Here is a 22460-nt window from a genome sequence, read left to right on the forward strand (position 1 = left end):
CTCCAGAAAGACAGTTGTCTGAGAGGGGAATCAAACCAGAATCCTTGGTGCTGTGAGGTAGCAGTGCTAATCACTGAAGCACCTTGCCATCCTTAGGGTGCTTGGCAAACTCAATTGTGAATTTAGAAAGGGAATCATTCTCCTACACACTCTCAAATAATACATTCTTGAAAAATCATTTGCTATGAATATTTTTTCCTTCATGTCACAGTTAGTTCTTTCCACAATCACCTTTAATTGACATTGTTGTACAGGAGACTGAAAGTGAGGACTGCAGATGCTGGAGATCAGAGCTAAAAAATGTGTTGCTGGAAAAGCGCAGCAGGTCAGGCAGCATCGAAGGAGCAGGAGAATCAATGTTTGGGCATTCCTGCAGAAGGGCTTCTGCCCGAAATGTCGATTCTCCTGCTCCTTGGATGCTGCCTGACCTGCTGCACTTTTCCAGCAACACATTTTTCAGCAGGAGGTTGATGAGGCCACTTCGATGTACTGTGCACAGTCCTGGTCACCATCCTTTAGGAAGGATATTATGAAATTGGAGAAGGTTCAGAAAAGACTTACAAGGATATTGTCAGGACTGGAGGATTTGAGCTATAGGGAGAGGCTGAATAAGCTAGAACTCTCTTCCACTGGAGCATAAGTTGAGGGGTAAGCTTATTGAGTTTATAAAATCATGAGGGGCATAGATAAGGTGAATAGTAAAGATCTTTTCCCGAAGGTAGAGAAGTTCAAAACTAGGGGGCATATTTTGGAGGTGAGAGGAGAAAGATTTAAAAGGGACTTGAAGGGCAACTTTTTCTCATACAAGGTAGTTCATATGTTGAATGAACTGCCAGAGGAAGTGGTAGATCCAGGTATGGTTATAACATTTAAAAGATTTTTGAACAGGTACTTGAATGGGAAAAATGTACAAAGGTTTGGGCGAACTGCAGGCAAGTGGAACTCGTTTAGTTTGGGGAAACTTGGTCAGCATGGGTGAGTGGGACTGAAAGATCTATTTCCGTGCTCGATACTTTTATGGCTTTGAAAAAATGTCAATTAAGGTAATTGTTGAAAGAACTAACTGTGGCATGATGGAAAAGAATATTTACAGCAAGTGAATTTATCTGGGGTGTATTTCTTGTGTGTTGAAGAGAGATTTTATTGTGAATTTAGAAAGGGAATTAGCTAAGCGCCTGAAGGGAGAATTTATGGGGTTACACGGGAATGGTAGGAGAGACATTTATCTCCACATTCCTTGTTTTGCGATCACTTTTGAAGGAGCTGACAATAGGTTTGAGTATAATTGTCACAGATGATGGCCCTGCACTTTCACCTCAAGTAAGGTATCCCTTTCCTTTGTGCCTGAATCAATGCAAAGCTACATTGGGAGATTTGTGTATATTATAGTGGGTTGGAGAAGGAACTGATGTTGTGAGTGGGGAAGGCACTGCAGTAAAGATGAGCCAAATTTTAATTTCTTTGGATGTCACCAGATAAGAACAGGAAGCTGGCTGCTGGAGTTGGAGCTAATCTGGTAATTACAGACCAATTAATTTAACATCTGCAGTTTAGAATCTTTCATTACACCATATTTTAGGTAAATTTAGAAACAACCAGCATAAACTTCAAAAGATTTGACTGTGCTTAATGGGCCTCATATAATTGTTTGAATTGGTGCCAGACATAGCAGATAGGGGAAAAACAATGTACCTGGACTTTAGAAAAGCCTTTGACAAGATATGACTTGGGAGAATATTAGAGAGGATTATGGAGTAATGAGTAATTTTTTAAAAATTAGCAAACTAGATTAAAAATTAGCCGTGGACTTAAGGGAATATATTCAACTGTTGAAAATGGGTATTGGTATATCAATTGGTTCTGTTTCAGGAGCACTTCTATTCACTGTCTGTGAATGAGCTGAGTATATTCCTGGAGAATGGTATGAACATTTTTAGGTCATGGGAGAAAGGAGGTGTAGTTTACTCTTTAGAACCTAAAGAACATTTGAGTAGAATATTGCAGAAATGTGCAATATCTTGGGATAAAATGTGCATAAAAAACAAAGTGCTCAGACCTCAGCAGGTCTGGCAGCATCTGTAGAGCAAAAAACCGAGTTAATGTTTTGAGTTTGATATGACGCCTTCTCAGAACTGACTTGCTGGTGTGGTAGACAAATCCTGAGAGTGGAGGCCTTTAAAATAATAAACTGTGGAATGAGTGAAGAGAAACTGTTTCTAATGGCAGAAAGGTTGATAATCAGAGGAAGCAGATTTTATCTCTGGTTCGTTTGACAAATAGGGAGATATGAGGTGATCGAAGAATTATAAAAGAAATCAAGGCATTGGTTAGACTGGAAGATAATGTATGTCAAAGAGCATAAGGTAACAGGAGAATTGGATTTTGTGTGAGTTGACTGTATCTTAACAGATTTGGATGAGCTGAAGTTTATGAATGGTGGGAAGTTGGCAAGTGAGTTGGAGCCAGTGCTTAGAGACTAACATTTGTTAGGAAGTGCTGGAAACAATAGCTTCAATCTTCCTGATACTTCGTTGGAAAAATGTTAATTTGCTTCTGCATTAGAGATAAGCAGTGTGATAATTTTTAAACAGTAGAGGGTTCAATAGAAGTGATTGTAAGTTCGGCTATTTGGGTCATCAACATGTGTATGTGTAGAACCTGATGTTTTGTTTTTGGATGATGCTGCTGAGGCTGAGCATTTGAGTGAGAATTAGGAGCCAAGGATAAGTCCTTCACAATGCCACAGATGACAGGAGCAGGAAAATAATATGGAGACAGTCAGGACTGCAGATGCTCGAAGTCAGAGGCAATAAAAAAATGGAGCTGAAAAGGCACAGCAGGTCAGGCAACATCGGCGGAGCAGGTCAGGCAACATCAAATCGGTCTGGATTTGATCGGCCAAATGGCCTGCTTTTACACTGTAAGGATTCAATGATTCTATGAACATGACATCCCAACACCTATAATGCTAACAGAAAATTGGCGTTTCAGATTGGGGCCCTTCATCAGGTTCCTTTGATGTGGTTGACTCAGTTGTTTTATGATTTGATTTACTGCCGAGGATTTGTAGGAGCTTAAGAGTCAGGGATATCAGTCTTGAGATTTGTTGAGAGAAGGATTTATATCTCTATGTTGAGGAAATCTGTCAGCATGTTGTTGAGATCCAGCCGCTTACTGCATGGTGGCTCAGTGGTTAGCACTGCTGCCTGACGGTGCAAGGGACCTGGATTCAAATTCCGTCTTTGGTGACTGTGTGAAGTTTGACGTGCTCCTCATGTCTATGTGGGTTTCCTCCAGGTGCTCCAGTTTCCTCCCACAGTCGAAAGATGTACAGGTCAGGTCAATTGGCTGTGCTAAATTGCCCAAAGTGTTTGGTGCATTAGTTAGAGGGAAATGGGTCTGGGTGGGTTAGTGTTCGGAGGTGTGGACTTGTTGGGCCAAATGGCCTGTTTCCACACTGTAGGGAATCTAATCCAATGAATTTTGGCTTGGCCTCCCATCGATTCCTTTTATCTGTTGGTTAAGGTGATGCAGTTAATCCTGTGGCTACAGCAACATAAGAATGGAACCAACAACTTCAGTCTCACCATCGTGACAGTGGATAGACATTGAAGGAGGATTGATAGTAAACTGTGTCAAAGGTTGCAAACAGATGTAGAGCATTGCATTACCTTGACCTGAGCATGTAATTTGTGAATAAAAAACTGAAAGAACTGCAGATGCTGTAAATCAGAGACAAAAATAGAAATTGCTGGAAAAGCTCAGCAAGTCTGGCAGCATCTATGGAGAGAAATTAGAGTTAATGTTTTGAGTCGAGTGACCCTTCCTCAGAAATTTTCATTTCTTTCCACAATTGCTGCTAAACCTACTGAATTTTTCCAGCAATTTCTGTTATTGTCTCTGAAATTTATGACTTTGAGAAGAGTCGTTTCAGTATTGACGGAAGCAGTAACCTCATTGGATGGATTCAATCAAAACATCTTGGGAAGGGGGCATGTACATTTGCCAGGTAACGCACATTTGATGACTTTGGAGAGAAAAGAGAATTGGAGATCAGGATTTTGAATCTAACCTGGGACCCCAGTCCAAAATGGACAGCGGAGTTTAAAATTAAAAATATACTTTGTGGGCTGAATGGAAGATCAGCTGACCTGCATATTGCATGAAATGATACATGAATCAAGGGTTGACACCATTTATTTTTCTTATTTCTTAAATTAACTGTTTAAAAGACTGATACTTGATAATTTGCTTAGCTGTTGAATTTTGTTGGAAAGTTGCTTTATAATATCAATAAGTGGCAGATGCTAATTAGCAGAGCTGCTAATTAAAACAGAAGCAAGTCCTCATGAATCTGTCTGTAGCTTATGTAATGGGTGACGCTTACGGACTAGTATCACCTTGAAAATTACCCACTCCTGACATAACATTGCTTGCTTATCACTACTGCAGGACTAAGAAAATATTGAGTTTGGAACTGAAGAAAAATGCTTTGATCACCTGGGAGATTAATAATTGGGCAGAAACAAAAAAAAGCTTCACCCTGTGCAGCAAAATAAAATCCTTATTAAAGAAATCAACTGCATTTTGTACCAATCCTAACATAATCTTATTTGAATAGTTTTTGTGTTTCTGAATTGATCTAGTTTGCTGTGCAGTTAATAGTTTTAAATCTGTTTATAGAGTTGAAGCAGATACCACAGGTGAACTTTCTCATTTTTAAAAATGCAGCTTGCCATTCAGATAGCTCAAAAGGCTTACCTGTTAAGGAACTGAGCCATCCAGACTGCAATGGTTGTCAGTGTAACCTGCTCTGTGCCCATTTAACCAGTGTCAATAGACAATAACAGTACAAAGATTACCCTGGATGAGGTTGGATTCCCTCTCCTTCTCATCATTCAGGAAGTATGTGTCAACAAAACTGGTGAGTGTGGGACTGGACTCTGCTGTGATGATTTCCATGGATGAAATAGTACCCTGTTAAGCCTCGTGCTCTATGTAAAGTGAGCACATTGACAATGAACTAAATGTCTTGTGACGTCAGATTCTAAGTTGGAGGTGAAGAGAAAACATGGAAAACATTAAGCTGCATAAAACCAATGAGCCCCTCTGATGTTATGTTACTAATTCTGTGCAGGTAAAGTACTTTACATGGAGTTTATTTTTCCTTGCACCATGTAAGCTGTAAGGAAATGCAGGTTTTCGGTCTCTTGATGTTTTACCCTTGTCACACTCATTCATTTGCTGCAATGTGCATAAGTAATGAAAGATTAGACTTTCAGTTACATTGCGATGGGAAGTAGTGAGAAGAGACCCTTTGGGCTGTCAGGATAGTTTAAAACTCAGAACTCCTGTTCAATATTTGCATCAAGTCAGCTTCAGTCATGTGCTGAAGTTACTTTGCAAGAGGTTGCTGGATGCTTTGTCTTCTAAGGAATAATGGGATCACTTCCTTCCCCTTCCTTTGTCCCCATCTTGCACTCTTTCCTCAATTTCCTCCTTGACCTGAAATTAATGTGTTCTATTGAACAAGTGGGGAAGGGTTGGTGGAGTATTCGTGTGATCTCATGGGGACTGACAACCCTTTGTTACTGTGCCTCCTGTAAGTTGCCCTGTAGAAAGTTCTGAAGTTGATGAACGTTTTTGTACATTTAAAAAATAAATGACTTCTGTGTAAAGAAACTAATGGGCTTAAAATTAAAAAGTTTAGTAGGCATGTCTTTGCTGCCCTCTGGTGATAGGAAAATGCAATAACCACTTTGGTATGCAGCACTCCGAAAGCTCGTGCTTCCAAATAAACGTGTTGGGCTATAACAAACCTGGTGTTGTATGATTTTTAACTTTGTCCACTTTGCTATAGATAACCTTGGAAACTGGACCTGATCAGGCAGCAAATGATGCAAACTCAGGTTGGAAAATGTTCGGTTATTTCAGGATGGGAATCTTTCAAGATAACATTTCAACATATTTGGACTTTTGTGTTTCTAGTATCTATGGACCTATATTACTTGCAATTTTCTCCTATTTTATGGGTATTGTGTTGGAAAACTGAAGAATGCAAATCTGTGCCTTCTAAATGTTTCCTTTTGCCTTTGGATACTCCATTAACTGCCTTCTCCTAAGTATATCTTATAAAAACAGTTCTGATCTTCTGTCAATGAATTAAGTCTGATTCTTGTATCCGGTAGCTTGATTGACTTGGTGGCCGAAACACATTTCCATTGGTAGTCTTTCTTGGCTTTGCTACATTTATTTTTCATATTGCTGGTTCTTTGAAATCCAGTCGTTGGGAGCTAGTGCTGTTCACAGGTATGTTGTCGGGGTAAACAGCTGTAAATGATTTTACTGACCATGATTAGATACACATTGGCTACAACCACTGTGATGCTAAAGCATTTGGTTGTCAAGATTAGATTAGATTCCTTACAGCGTGCAAACAGGCCCTTTGGCCCAACCTGTCCACACTGACCCTCCGAAGAGTAACCCACCCAGACCCATTTCCCTCTGACTAATGCACCTAACACTGTGGGCAATTCACTGACCTGCATATTTTTGGACTGAGAGGAAACCGGAGCACCTGGAGGAAAACCCACACAGACACAGGGAAAACGTGTAAACTCCACACAGACAGTCACCCGAGGCTGGAATCGAACCTGGGACCCTGGTGCTATGAGGCTGCAGTGCTAACCACTGAGCCACCATGCCACCCAATCATTACTTTAGAGGTTTTAGGCCAAGCAAGTACTTGAATATTTATTCTCTTGTCTAAAGAACCTACCGAAATCAGAAGATAAACATGTTTATGATCAAGCAAACATACTCTTTTGACACAAGATTTTCAAGTTCTGGAGAAGTCATATTCGACTCAATATGAACTGTTTCCCTTTACTTAGATGCAGCCAGACCTGAGTTCCTCCAGCATTTTCTGTGTTTTTTTTTCTCAGATTTTCACTCTTGGATGTTGATCTTTCAGCTGCCATGCCCTTAGTTTCCCAAATTATTTCTGAAATCTAAATGTTTCTTTTCAAAATTTGCAACTCTTTAATTCAATTAGCCTGTCTTTGTTTTCTCATTCTTCCACAGGATGGGCTACTCTTTACAAAGAAGAAGAGAAATTGCTGGAAAGGCTCAGCAGGTCTGATAGCATCTGTGGAGAGAAATTAATTAACGTTGAGTGGCCTTTCCTCAGAGCTTTTCCAGTAATTTCTGTTTTTGTTTCTGATTTACAGCATCCGCAGTTCTTTCGGTTTTTATGGGCTACTCTTCATTCTCTTATACATATGGAATATATGCAAACATTCCCCTTCTTATGAGAGGTTCTGCAGGTGGTTCTGTTTGGCTTTTTCTTCATAATTCTAGTCCATATCTGTGGAAATTGAGTACCAGACTGAGATTCAGTGATGTAGAAGACTTGAACTTAAGCGAATCCTCAGGTGTGATTCTTTCTTGTGATAACCTGGTGGTGTAATGATGATTTGGAGATGCCGGTGTTGGACTGGGGTGTACAAAGTTAAAAATCACACAACACCAGGTTATAGTCCAACAGCAAATGCTGGAAGTAACTAGCAGATGAAGCAGCAACTGTGGGGAGAAGAGAATGCTAATATTTCAGATTGTATGCCCTTTCATAAAATTTACGTAAGCTATTTCCTCTGGGTGAATTCAAAACATTGGAGGTAACCCTTAAAACTGGAGCTGTTCTATTCAGGTGGTGGTGTCAAAAAGCATTCTTTCACCACAGGACACAGGAACAAAGCAAGCAATTCAGCCTATCAAGTCCACGACCTTACTTGATGAGATCAGGTTGAACTGATAATCTTCACTTGCACTTTCATGCCTTTTTTTGCAATGTCTAGCAGTATAAACACCGTCTGTCTCAGCTTTGAATATATTTAGCAGCCCAGTCTCAACCTTCTGTTGTAAAGAATTCTACAAATTCACTACCCTCGGAAGAAATTCTGACTCATTTCTGTTTTAAAAGAGTAATCACTTATTCTGCCTTCTGGTTCTAGACATTCCCACAAAGAGAATCGACCTTTCCACATCTACCTTGTATGATACAATGAAGTCACTTTTCATTCTTCTAGATTACAAAAAGTACAAGGTCAATCTGCTAAAGCTAAAACAGAAATTTCTGGAGAAACTCAACAGGGTTGGGTGCATTCATCCAGTGAAAGCAGACTCTGTTTTGGGTCTGACAACCCTTCCTCAAACTCCATCTGCTGAACCTGTCCTTATAAGGCAGGCCCTCTATATTTGGTATTAGTGTAGTGAACCTTCTCTGGACCGTCTCCATTGCCAGTATATCTTTGTTTTGATAAGGGGCCCAAAACTGCTGTAGTCTGACTTGTACCTTGTATAGCTTTAGTAAGATTGCCCTGTTTTTAATGTATCATTCTCTTTGAAATAACAGCCAATATTCTCTTTGCCTTCTATTATCTGCTAAACTTGTATACTAGCTTTTCTATGATTATACACAAGGACTTCCTCTGTGCTCCAGCTTTCTGCAGTCTTTCTGTATTTAAGTAATATTTAGCTCCTCTAACCTTTCTGCCAAAGTGCACAGCCTCATATTTTCTGATATTATATGGGAAAGTTTTATTTTCCCTATAGACTTAATCTGTCTATTGACTACCTGTATCATCCTCACAACTTGCCTTTACACTCATGTTTGTGACAGCTGCAAACTTAGCGGTAGTACATTCACTTCTGTCATCATAAGTCTTTAATATGTATTCAAAGTAATTGTGGCCCCAAGACTGATTCATGTGGTGTTCCATTCTTTACAGGTTGCTATCCTGAAAATGTCCGCTTATTCCAATTCTCCATCTATTATTAGATAACTGATATTCTACCCATGCTAATATACTACCTACAAAACCATGAGCTCTTATTTTATTCATTAGTCCACCTGGTAGTAATTTATCGAACTCTTGAAAATCCAAATATGACATTCTCTACTTGCCCTTTATCTATACTGTTTGTTACCGCCATAAGAAATGCTGACAAGTTTGTTAGGCATGATTTTTCCTTTGTTTGATCATGCATATTTCCAATTGCTCTGCTATTACATCCTTTTATAATAGACACCGATGTTTTTCAATAATGGATGTTAAACTCATTGGCATATGGTGGGGGGCTAACCTGTTTGTCTCCTTCCCTTTCTAAACAAGGGTGTAATAAATGCTGATACATTGGCAAATTGATCCATCAAGAATGTTCCATGGGCTTTTATTCCCATAGTTTTTGATTCCAAAAGCTTGCAATGCTGGGATATGTTCCTTTCTCCCTGCAGAGGACAGGTCCCTGCCTATGAATATATGTAATTTCTCAGAAGCATAAATGAACCAATTACAAGCTTGAATTTTAATGTTAAGTTGGTTGTTGTTGTAATTCCTGGCACATTCTAAGGGTGTCTGCTGAAAATTTTGTTGAAGGAAGATACATGCTGCCGATGCTTTTCCCATCGCACTCATCAGGACGGACACAAGAATTCCGGATGTCACAGGGAGCAAGAATTTATGCAAAATAAGTTTTAAAAAAAATGCTCATTAATTGGCATGTTGACTGATTAAATAATTAGACATAGTTTTGATTGGTCTTGAAAAGAACTTCTTTCAAGAACTTCTTTTAAGTTCATTGAAGAAGGTTGATGCAAGTGGCTTTATTCCGAATGATAATATGCAAAGAACTGAATTTTAATGATTGCGTTAACACGTTTATACTAATAGTGTGACTGGTTGAGTAGTGGGGCTTGATTATAAGTGATTTCCTCTGGTCAAGCTTTTAACAAAGGCAAGTGTCTTTAATTAACCTGTTCGGACATGTTATGACGCATCTAGGGCAAGTGGAATTTGAACCTGGACCTTCTGGTTCTGACAGAGGGACGTCAAACTGTGTCAAAGACTCTTAAATTATTGTTTAAACAACCAGTTTAGGTATGTTATATACCTGCTGGGGCAGTTCGGAATTGATCTTGGGTCTTCATTGTCTCTATAAATGTGAACATGGGTAGGTTCCCAATTAATTTTCATTATCTGAATAAAAGTAACAACACCCAATTGTTGTATACAATTTACAATGTTGTGATAATTAAACAGGTGACAAATCTCTGCATTCATTGAGCTGTCTTTCTATATGCCAGGAGAATTTTTTAGCACTTGTTTTTAAAAGAAGCGTACAATAAAATGGTTTGCTGATGGATGGGGCAAGTTAAATGGTGTGAAATGGAATAAATAACGGCAAGATTTTATGATCAGTGCTATGGCTCTATTGCAGGAAACTCTGTCTGGAGTCGTAATTTTATCCAGTAAAGAAGCCATTCAGCACCAGGGAATCACCTTGGCCATGGATGGAGTTGTTAGCCTGCAACTCAGTGCAAAGAGTGTTGGTGTATTTGAAGCTTTCTACAACTCTGTCAAGGTATGCAAGGTTGTCCCCACTTCTTTCCTCTTTAAATTAGCTAATGGTGACAATAAATTTTTGAAAAATTATATTTCTCTTGCTTGGTGTCTATTGGAATAACTGAACTAATATCGCAGCACTTAACTGGGAATGTTTACCATTTTTGGAGGAGAGCTGTACACCACTTTGCTTCTGCAATAACCTTCCAGTTTTGTGCTAGTTTGCTGTGCAATGCAAAGAACTAGATTACTAATGAGTGCAGACTTAGGGGATCACCTTCAATGTTTCCTTTCCAAGAAGAGACAACCAGCATATATTCAAAGGTCTGTTTGTTCCCCAAGTATGAAATGTGCATTATGTTTATTGTTTTACACAAAGATAAAAGAATGTGGAACATATAGAGTTCACAAAGATGTTTTACTTCTAGGATGGAGTGTGCTGTTCTGAGCTTGGATGTGTTGCAGGTTAATGAAATTTGCAATCTGTGTTCACTGCAATGGAACAGTATCACCCACCATTGGAGCTGAGTTCTGGGACTTCACCTTCTGCATTTGAACTGTGAATGTGAGATACACACATGTCTCACACTGAACCTTAGCATTTCAAGACTACTCCCCAAAACATTACAAACTTTGTGGCTTAACTTGTTTTGAAGTTTCAGCACTGACTTTTGCTCTTTCCCCAGCCGATCCAGCTCATCAGCAATAGCATAGAGGTAACCAAGGCGGGAAAGCTTCCAAGTGGCCGGACAGAAATTCCTTTTGAATTCCCACTGAAGGTTAAAGGCAGTAAAGTTATGTATGAGACATACCATGGAGTCTTTGTAAATATTCAGGTAAGTGACAGCAGTGTGTATTAGGTTTAGATCGTGTTCAATTAATTATTACAGTGTCATCATTTTTGCTGTAACTTAATTGGGGCTGGACTTGGATGAGTCAGAAGCGAGAATTTTCTTGTCTGACTTTTATAATGTTCCATTCCCCTTTGAGTCCACCAGAAGCTGCAATCTTTAGGAATAACTGGAACATTTATTGGAATATAAGGGATTATATTAGATTTACTATCCATTAAGCATCTTGTCTAAATTTGCTTTCTGTTAACCTCAGCCTCCTATGATTTACAAGTGGTGCACTTTAGCTTACTGGTATTTTAAACTCTGAAATGTTGAGATTTAGGGGAATAAAAGCAAGCTGAAAGGTTCTCTTCCAAAAAAAATTGAGAATAAAGAATAAATGCTTCTAACAAAATGCAGTAAGCCATCGCAAGATATGAGTTGCTGTGATATGAGATGCAGTAATAGATCAGCATAATACAGCTTTAAGTAAAGTGGTGGTCAGAAGTTCAGAAGTGGTCTTCGACTCTAGCTACTTGTAAATATAAAGCAATCATTGCATTTATAATGTGCCTTCGATGACATTTGAATGTGCCAAACCCTGTCACATTTGAAGTACCTGAAATGAAATAAATTTAAAGTGTTAAAAGGGAAGGAAAAGTTGCTGACTCTACATTTTATTGGCATAACTCAGAAAATTGTGTACAAATTTATTTTCATAACTTTTGAAAGCTTAAAATGGCTGACTCTTGCTGTTTTCTTCAGATTTTTTTGCTCTTTGGCATCTAACTGCGCACTTGGTTGATGCAAATTTTCACTCTTGTTTGTAGTAACTGCGCAGTCTGCTCGTTCTGAGCCTTACTGCTGTTTTCTTTCTCCATATTGCCACACTCCTCCTTTCTCACTCTCTTCCTCTTTTGTCATCCTAATCATCATCTCTTTATGCTCCTTGTCCCTCACTAACCTTGCAGCCCATTTTCCTTTCCCGGCCTCCTCACCATTCTTCTCCCAATACCACTACCCTCCCTGCAGCTCATCACCTGCCTCTTTTGCTGCTGCTACCCTCCTTGTCCTTTCACCCCAGTACCTTGTGTGCTCCAATTTGCTTTCCCATTGCAAACGCAATCAAATTCAAAACTAATTAAATGCAATAAGAATGAAGGGTCAGGTGGTGTGTTGTTTCTGCATAGTGTGGGAGCAGGTGGATCCCGCTGTGGTTCCCAGTGACCTTGTTTGTAGTAGATGTTGGTTGCTGGAAGAACTCTGGCTCAAGGTTGATGAGCTGGAGTCCGAGCTCCAAACACTGCGATACATCAGGAAGGGGAGGAGTTACCTGGATATTGTGTTTCAGGAGACAGTCTTAGACTAAATAACTTGAATTTGGCTAATGGTCAGGGACAGAAGGGTGTGGCAGTGCGTGAGGCAGGGAGAGGGATCCAGGAGGTACAGTTGCAGGAGCCTCAGCCCCTGTCCTTGTCCAACAAGTTCAAGAGTTTTGTTCCCTGTATGGACAGGAATGGGGACTGCAGAGAGGATGAGCTGGCTGACTGCAACACTATGGTACAGGGAGTCATTCAAGTGGGGGTGGGAGGGGAGAAGAGAAATATTGTCGTAATTAGGGATAATATAGTTAGAGGCATAGACACTGTTCTTTGTGACCAGGATCGAGAGTCCCAAAGGTTGTGTTGACTGCCTGGTGCTCTGTTTTGGGATTTCTCATCTAGGCTGCAGAGGAACTTCGAGTACAAGAGTAAAGATTCAGTAGTCTTGGTCCATGTAGGTACCAACGACGTAAATAAAACTAGGGCAGAGGTTCTGCTAAGGGAGCATGAACAACTTGGAGCTAAATTTAGAAAGCCAAATCAAAAAGGTAATCTCAGGATCGCTACCTGAGCCACAAGCTAATTGGCACAGAGTCAATAAGATTAAGCAGGTAAATGCATGGTGCAAAGATTTATGTGGGAGAAATGGGTTCGAATTTATGGCACATTGGCACCAGTACTGGGGAAGAAGGGAACTGTTCCGATGGAGCAGTCTTCATCTGAACTGTGCTGACACCAGATCCTAGCGAATCACATAATTAGGGCTATTGGCAGGGCTTTAAACTAAATGTGTGTTGGGGGGGGGTGTGGGGTAGGATGGGATATGATTGGATGATTTAGTTATTGGGGAAATTAGAAAACTTTAATGCAAGAAGGAGGTAAGAGTGTAGAATTCAAGAGGGCTTCTTAAAATCTCCAGCAAAACACAAATAGGATAGTGTTTGGAAAGGGTTAGCAATCCAACTTCAAGCACACTTGACAAACGAATGACCACGAGAAGAGGAATGGTTAATACAGGACTGAAGATGTTCTATCTGAATCCACACAGTATAAGGAATAAGGTAAAAGCTTGTGGCGCAGGTTAAAATTGGCAAATATGACATGGTCGAGTGTGTGGTGCTGGAAAAGCACAGCAGGTCAGGCAGCATCCGAGGAACAGGAGAATCGATGTTTCGGGCATAAGCCCTTCATCAGGAATGAGGCTTGTGGGTTGAGGGGCTGAGTGGTAAATGGGAGGGAGTTGGGGCCTTGTAGAGAAAGGAGGAGAACTTCTTCAAGGTAGGCATCCACTCCTCCTCCCATTTACCTCTCAGCTCCCCAGCCCATAAGCCTCATTCCTGATGACGGGCTTATGCCTGAAACGTTGATTCTCCTGCTTCTGGGATGCTGCATGACCTGTGCTTTTCCAGCACCACACTCTCGATTCTGATCTCCAGTATCTGCAGTCCTCACTTTCTCCAAGGTATGACATTGTGGGCATCATGGAGATGCGGCTGCAAGGGGTTCAGGATTGGTAGCTGAATATTTAAGGATATGCATTCTATCGAAAATACAGAGGGGTGGGTTTGCCTTATTAGTAAGAAACAAATTAGGGTCAGATTGTGTAGAATCTGGGTGGGTAGAATTGAGGAATCGCTCAATAGTTGGAGTTATATACAGGCCTTCAAACAGTAGTCAGGAGCTGGGACTCAAGATACACTAGGATATAGAAAAGATGTGCAGGAAAGGAAAAGTTACAGTGAACATGGAGTTCAATCTGCAGGTGGACTGGAAAAATCAGATTGCTGGTGGATTGCAAGAAAACAAATTTAAGAAATGTCGGTATGATGGCTTTTTGGAGCAGCTTGTGGTGGAGTCCCACTAAGGAACAGGCAATACTGGCTTTAGCGTTGTGCAGTGAGGCAGACTTGATAAGGGATCTTAAGGTGAAGGAACTGTTTGGAGGCATTGATCATAATATGATTGAATTTACCCTGCAATTTAAGAGGGAGGAGATAGAGGTAATGATATTACAGCTGAATAAAGGCAACTACAGAGGCATGAGGGAGGAGCTGGGTAGAATTGACAGGGAGAGGAGCCGAGCAGGAAAAACAGTGGAACAGCAATAGCGGGAGTTTCTGGGAGTAATTCAGGAGCCACAGCAGAGATTCATCTTAAGGAAAAAGAAACATGGTACAGGGAGGATGAGGCAACCCTGGCTGACTAGGGAGGTCAGGGATAGCATAAAAGCAAAGAGAAAGCTTATAATTTGGTGTAGGGTAGTGGGAAACCAGAGGGTTGGGAAGCTTACAAAGACCAGCAGAGGGCAATTATTAAATATGAGGGTAAGCTAGCCAGTAATATAAAGGAAGACTCTAAGAGTTTCTTTAGATATATAAATGGTAAAACAGAGGCAAAAGTGAACATTGGACCATGGGAAAATGACGCTGGAGAGATAGTAATGTGGAACAAGTAAATGGCTGAGGAATGGAATAATTTAGTCTTCACAGTAGAAGACGCGAGTAATATCTCTATTCAAGAGAGTGAGGGGGCAGAGCTGAGTATGGTGGCCACCACCAAGGAGAAGGTGCTAGAAAAACTGAATGGTCTGAAGATGGATAAATCCCCTGTGTAACATCCCAGAGTTCTAATGGAGGTAGCTGAAGAGATAGTGGAAGCATTAGTGGTGATATTTCAGGAATCACTAGAAACAGGGAGGGTCCCAGAGGACTGGAAAATTACTAATGTGCCACCCCTATTTAAAAAGATTATAAGGCAAAAGACAAAAAATTACAGACCTATTAGCTAACCTTGGTCATGAGTAAGATCCTGGAATCCATTGTGAAGGATAAGATTTCCGAATCCTTGGAAGTGTATTGTAAAATAGGCCAAAGTCAGCATGGTTTCATCAAGGGGAGGTCAAGTCTGACAAATCTGCTAGAACTCTTTGAAGAAGTAACGAGTAGGTTAGACCAAGGAGAGCCAATGGTTGTTACCTACCTGGACTTCAAGAAGGCCTTTGACAAGTTGCCGCATGGGAGGCTACTGAGTAAGATAAGGTCCCATGGTGTTAGAGACAAGTTGCTAGCATGGACAGGAGCTTGGCTGTCTGACAGAAAGCAGAGGGTGGGGATAAAAGGGCCTTTCTCAGTGACAAGTGGTGTTCCGCAAGGCTGTGTTGGGACCACACCTCTTCACTTTATACATTAATGATCTAGATGAAGGAACTGAGGGTATTCTGGCCAAGTTTGCAGATGGTACAAAGATAGGTAGAGGGACAAGTAACATTGAGGAGGGGGGATGCTGGAGAAGTATTTGGACAGGTTAGGAGAGTGGGCAAAGAAGTGGCAAATGGAGTGCAACATGGGAAAGTGTGAGACCATACACTTTGATAAGAATAGAGGCATAGACTATTTTCTAAATGGGGAGAAAATTCAGAAGTCTGAAGTGCAAAGAGACTTGGGAGTTCTTGTCCAAGATTCTTTCAAGGTAATCTTGCAGGTTGAGTCAGGAAGGCAAATGAAATGAAGGCATTTATTTTGAAAGGACTTGAATATAAAAGCTTTTGAGGCTCTCTGAGGCTCTGGTCAGGTCACGTTTGGAGTATTGTGTGCAGTTTTGGGCCCCATATCTCAGGAAGATGTACTGGCTCTGGATAATGTTCAGAGGACTTTCATGAGAATGGTCCCAGGAATGAAAGGCTTAACGTATGAGGAACATTTGAAGACTCTGGGTTTATACTCCGAGTTTAGAAGGATGAGGGGGGATCTAATTGAAACATACAGAACACTGAATGGCCTGGACACAGTGGACGTTGGGAAGATGTTTCCATTGTTCGGAGAGACTAGGACCCGAGGGCACAGCCTTATAGTAAAGGGAAGACTTTTTAGAATTGAGATAAGGAGAAACTTCTTCAGCCTGAGAGTGGTGAATCTTTGGAATCCATTGCACAGAAGGCTGTGGAGGCCAGGTCATTATGTACATTGAAGACAGATAGGTTCTTGAGTATCAAGTATTACTGATAGAATGATTGAACGGCAGAAAAAACTTGATGGGCTAAATGGCCTAATTTCTGTTCCTATGTCTTATGTTCACTCCTTGCCCCTATCAACCTGATTCTTGAACACACTACTGGAATGCTTCCAGCAGCTATTAAGTTTTTTTTAAAGTCCAGTGGCTGCTCCAGGGAGAGAGGGAAAGAAAGTATTCAGTTCCAACATGTGATTCCATTGTGGAATCACCTTACTGAGTTTAATATGTGGGGAGCTAACTGTATTCAGATACTTTTATTTCTGTCCTGAGATACAGTGCTGAATATAGGGTAATCTTGAGCTGTATAAGCCAAAATGTGCATTGCTTCTAGTTTACAATAATAATTGCAGTATGAAGTTTCTTTGTCTTTTTAATCATTGGAAATGAATTATTCCCCTCCCACCAAAAGCAAGGTGAAGTGGCTTACCAGATTTGAAACAAATGTGTGTTCAGTTCGTTCTTAAATTTATGGATCCAGTTTACACATTTAGATCCGGAAAAGGCCATTTGGTCCATCTAGCCTGTTCTACCAATTAATAAGATTATGGCTGATTTGCTTTTTGCTTCAACTCTACTTTCATGTCTTCCATCATACCTCTGACTCACTTGTCAAGCAATTTATCTGTACAAACTATGAGTTAGGAGCAGTAACAGTTCATTCAGATTATCAAACCTGCTCCATCATTTGATTAGGTCATGACAGATCACATTGTGGCCTCAATATCATGTGCAATTTTATTGAGCTTGTATTTATACCAGCTGGAACTAAGTGATGCAGCAGCACTGCAGTTTTTATTTTGACAAACTATGTGAAAGTGCCTTGCTTTTATTCCCAAATCTTTTAATAATGTCTTAATTTGGAATGAAACATGGTATTTTCAAGAAGCAACTTGTCTATTCTTTCAAAGCTGTGTTACTTGCTGTTTGAGCTTTGTTTATCTTTTTGTTTTGTTGTATTTGTCTCATCTGATGGTGCACATTTTGTTCATGTTGCAGTGAGGTTAACTTGCATTGTTCTAAGTTGACTTTTCAGTAGAATACTAAGTTTATATTAAAAAAAACTTTGAAGTTATGACTATGCTTCAGATGAAATGTTCGATTTGTTAAATCTTGGTGCTGAACCATGATTAAAATAGGCATTAAGGAACATGAATAATATGGATTATTGGTCGAGGTGACTCCCAGCTGGAGATGAATTTTTTAGCTTGGTTGTAAGGTCAATTATCCAAAACTGAAGGTCAGCAGCAAGTGATGAAACCTATATTTCAGATTTCTGATTACTGATTATCAAAGATTTGGTATTCTCTGTTGTAGTGTCGTTTGAGGTCAAGCTATGGCAAATAAACTTCTGTCATCTAAGGTATCAATAGCTAGAATTCTGTAACCTTGGATTCCTGGAATGCCATTTATCCATGCTTGACACCAAAATTGGAGATGTAGTGGACAGCAAAGAGGGTTACCTCAGATTACAACAGGATTTTGACCAGATGGGCCAATGGGCTGAGAAGTGGCAGATGGAGTTTAATTCAGATAAATGCGAGGTGCTGCATTTTGGGAAAGCAAATCTTAGCAGGACTTATACACTTAATGGTAAGGTCCTACGGAGTGTTGCTGAACAAAGAGACCTTGGAGTGCAGGTTCATAGCTCCTTGAAAGTGGAGTCGCAGGTAGATGGGATAGTGAAGAAGGCATTTGATATGCTTTCCTTTATTGGTCAGAGTGTTGAGTATAGGGATTGGGAGGTCATGATGTGGCTGTACAGGACATTGGTTAGGCCACTGTTGGAATATTGCTTGCAATTCTGGTTTCCTTCCTATTGGAAAGATGTTGTGAAACTTGAAAGGGTTCAGAAAAGATTTACAAGGATGTTGCCAGGGTTGGAGGATTTGAGCTATAGGGAGAGGCTGAACAGGCTGGGGCTGTTTTCCCTGGAGCATTGAGGCTGAGGGTTGACCTTATAGAGGTTTACAAAATTATGAGGGGCATGGATGGGGTAATTAGGCCAAGTCTTTTCCCTGGGGAGTCCAGAACTAGAGGGCATAGGTTTAGGGTGAGAGACTTATGGGCCAACTTTTTCACACACGGTGGTACGTGTATGGAATGAGTAGCCAGAGGAAGTGGTGGAGGCTGGTACATTGCAAAATTTAAAAGGCATTTGGATGGGTATATGAATAGGAAAAGTTTGGAGGGATATGGGCTGGGTGCTGGCAGGTGGGACTAGATTGGTTTGAGATATCTGGTCAGCATGGACAGGTTGGACCGAAGGGTCTGTTTCCATGCTGTACATCTCTGTGACTCTATGACTGTTGTAGATCTGGAATTTATTGTAATTACAGTGCGCTCTGTGATTGACCATTTTGCCCTCTTCCAGTACACCCTCCGTTGTGATGTCCGTCGACCACTGCTTGCCAAAGACTTGACCAAGAGCTGTGAGTTCATTGTACATTCACTGGTAAGTGCAGACTAACTTTTTGAAGACAAGATTTGGAAGATGTGTTTAGTTCTGACCTTTAGTTAATCTCCCGAGGGCTCACTGGAAGTTACTGTTGAAGCCAGCAGTTGGATATGTGAAGGACAAAGATGATAAATTGGTTTGATGTAAATGGAAATTGGGGAGAAAGCTGTGTCAGAACTTAAGAGTGGGAAATTGATGCTCAGAAGTTAAAGCTGGGCCTCCGTAGGGACAAAGGTGGTGTGAAAATGATATGACTGAAAATTTAAAAGTGTAAAAAATTAAACAAGAGACATTGAAGTTATGAACCTGTTTAGACATTAATGTTGACAGACTACAGAATTGTGCTGAGGGGCCACGGTTGTGGAAGGTCATTTTTATTTTGTCTAGTTTATAATAACTCAGGACACATGACTAGAAAGGAATATCACTTATTGTTGAACACCAAAATAGACCCACTTCTTTGGTGTACATAGGCTCGTCCCAGCCTGGGACAGAGTTCTGCAGACCCATCCCTGGGTCTGTTTTATTTATATATTTTTTTAACATGTTAACATGACCGGCACTAGCTTTCAATTTCAGATTTTTAATCAACCTATCCAGCGATGTCATGAATAATATTATTCTGGAGCAGGTGAGACTTGAACCCAGGTCCCTTGGCCCAGAGGTAGGGACACTGCTATTGTGCCACTCGTGCCCCTGGATGTGCTTTATACTTTTTAATTGACTTCAAATTTATCATTTGACATAGTAAGATTTGAAACAAGGTCTCCAGAACATTAACTTGGTCACTAGGTTAATAATCTAGTAATAATGCTTGCCTGCATTATCTAGCAATCAGCTTTGCCTGGATCAGTTTTATGGAACTTAGGCAACCTGTTCAGATTTATTTCGACACATTTCCAGAACAGGTGGGACTCGTACGAAGGTTTCCTGGCTCACTTGGTCTGATTTATAACATTTTCTGATCAACCTTCTCATGGATGGCATTATACACCTCAGGAGTAGGTGGGACTTTAACCCAGGCCTCTGGCTCCAGGGATAGGAAGACTACCGTTGTGCCACAAGAGCTCCAGTAATCATATTTTTTCTTTTTGTTTTTATTTAACCTATTTCTCTATTTAACCTGTTCAGAGGTGTTCTTACACACCTCTGGAGCAGGTGAAACTTGAACTTGGGCTTCCTAGCTCAAAAGTAGGAACATTACTGCCGTAGCACAAGAACCCATTTATTGAGTCTGTTTTTTTCTTTTCATTTCGGGAACTATTTTCCCACCACTAAATTGCTGTGACTTTTTTTGTTTTTAACTATCAACCATCTGTGTAGCCAATTAGAAAATCACATGCAAAGCCCATTATGAACAATGCGAATCATTGGACCTGATTTAGGTATTTTAATTAACCTGTTCAGCGATGTTATTACGCACTTGTGGAGCAGGTGGGACTTGAACCCAAGTCTCTTAGCTCAATCGGCTTTATAATGGGCCTCGTTGACTTCCAGACGGGCACGCTGTTGCTAGTTACCCAGGTACTTCATATTCAGTGAGCTTCAAAGGAAGTTTAATCAGTGATTGGCCACGGATGTTATTGGGGTCACCATACCAGTAAAGATATCTTCTGCATTATGTGCCCATTTTGCTCAGTGTGCACTCCAGGTATGGAGCCTCATTTGTTAGGACAGCATGTTGAGAAATAAATAGAAAAGAGCAGGGGCCTGAAGCTTTCTCAACTTGCCATCCCAACAGATGTGCTATTGTTGGGAACTTGTGACTTTCTAGTATTTGTGTAAAATTCCATCCATTTCCAAGTTGTGAAATATGTATATAATGAAGGTAGGCTACTGAAATGTAGAGGAGCAATGAAGTTTGAAGTGCAAATTCATAGATTCTTGAAGGTGGCTGGGTGTTTTAAAAAATTCTCAAGGTCAGGTTCGTAGGAGAGTAGTCTGACACAGAACAAACGACCAAGAGGCGAGTCTGCTAGAATATGAGCATTTTATTCCCCGCAGCGTCGCCACAACCAGGTCTCATACTTACAACGGGTCTGGCTTATACTCACTCTACATGTTACCGGAACTGGGAGCCGTCAGTTCTCGTAGAGCGGTTGCCAACAACCCACGCTCGGCGGTTAAACGTAACCCCGGAGCAGACTCACCGAACTGGAGACTTTTCCAGCTGATATACTCTTTTCCAGATATAAACATTCATGTGAACAGCAGAGCAAGGCTAAAAAACACATTCCATTCTGGTTACATACAGATAAGAAGATTCACACGGGGAGGTGTGTAATAAGATTCACACGGGACTAAGCAACACCTCCATTCCGGTTAGATTCACACATGTATTGGGACATAATTTTAACCCTTTCACCACACTGGGCAATTAGATAATGTGATAAGAAAGGCATAAAGGATACTTAGCTTTCATAGTTAAGTCATAGAATTTCAGACCTGGAAACTTAACGCTGGAGCTGAATACAACACTTTGTTGGCCACAGCTTGTGTATTGTGCAGAATTCAGTTTTACTGAACTGCAGGAAAAATAGCATTGCTCAAGGAAAGGTACAAGGAAGGTTTATAAGGATGTTTTCTGGACTGGAGAAGTTTGAAGAAAGGTTGGATGGACTGGAGTTTGTATTGAATATCAGAGGTTGAAGGAGGGACCGAATGAATTAGGGAGGATCTAGATATAGTGAGAAGGAAGAGCTTTATGCTTTGTCTCTAACCAATGAACCTAGATTTCTAAGAGGTAATTTAGTAGGGATTTGAGAAAAATTATTTTCATCCAGAAGACTGTGGAGATCTGGAATTTACTGCCTGAAATGGAGGCAGAGCTAAACAAGGAAAAAAAAAACCCTCAACATTTTAAAAAGCACTTGGTAGTGCTGTAACATACAAGACCAATAATCAAGTGCTGGAAAGTGGGATTGTGTTGGGTCAACTTTGTTGATTGGAACATGCGTGATGAGCTGAAATGCTTTTCAAACTGAATTTCTGTAAATTGCTTTTTAAAAAATGTTATTTATTTTCTTTTAAAGCCTCAAAAGGGGAGGCTAACCCCCAGCCCTGTGGATTTTAACATCACCCCTGATTCTCTACAAAACATCAAAGAGGTGAGTACCACAACTGATGAAAGCTGTGCTTGGGTGTGTCATATGTGGTTAGCAGTCAAGGAAATGAGAATAATCTGTAGCCAATCTTGGACACAAATCAACAGGGTTACAGCCACAAGTTTTGGTTCTGGAACATTTCTAGATGAGACTGCAGATCTAAGGAATGTTTGACCTCTGAAATCAACAAAAATGAATGCTCATTTCTGCTGGCATCATTGTGATTGGATCCAGCATGTATACTAGTGCCTGGGTCACACGATCATTCTCTCAACTTGGTTTTTAATCACAACAGTGATTGATTGGAGGGTGGTCTCTGCTGTCTCAGATTC

The 22460-nt window shown here is 40.5% G+C and overlaps 1 protein-coding gene across 1 annotated transcript in view; it reads left to right on the plus strand.

The window, feature by feature from the left end:
- Positions 1 to 22460, plus strand: part of vps26c (VPS26 endosomal protein sorting factor C) — a 51172-nt gene that overhangs the window by 12831 nt on the left and 15881 nt on the right. The window contains exons 2-5 of the mRNA XM_043701352.1: positions 10279 to 10422; positions 11090 to 11239; positions 18941 to 19021; positions 22057 to 22131. Of these exons, the coding sequence (XP_043557287.1) occupies positions 10279 to 10422; positions 11090 to 11239; positions 18941 to 19021; positions 22057 to 22131 (450 nt within the window). The remainder of the gene's footprint in view (positions 1 to 10278; positions 10423 to 11089; positions 11240 to 18940; positions 19022 to 22056; positions 22132 to 22460) is intronic.

The sequence above is a fragment of the Chiloscyllium plagiosum genome, chromosome 12 (genome assembly GCF_004010195.1).
Source record: "Chiloscyllium plagiosum isolate BGI_BamShark_2017 chromosome 12, ASM401019v2, whole genome shotgun sequence".
Taxonomy (NCBI): domain Eukaryota; kingdom Metazoa; phylum Chordata; class Chondrichthyes; order Orectolobiformes; family Hemiscylliidae; genus Chiloscyllium; species Chiloscyllium plagiosum.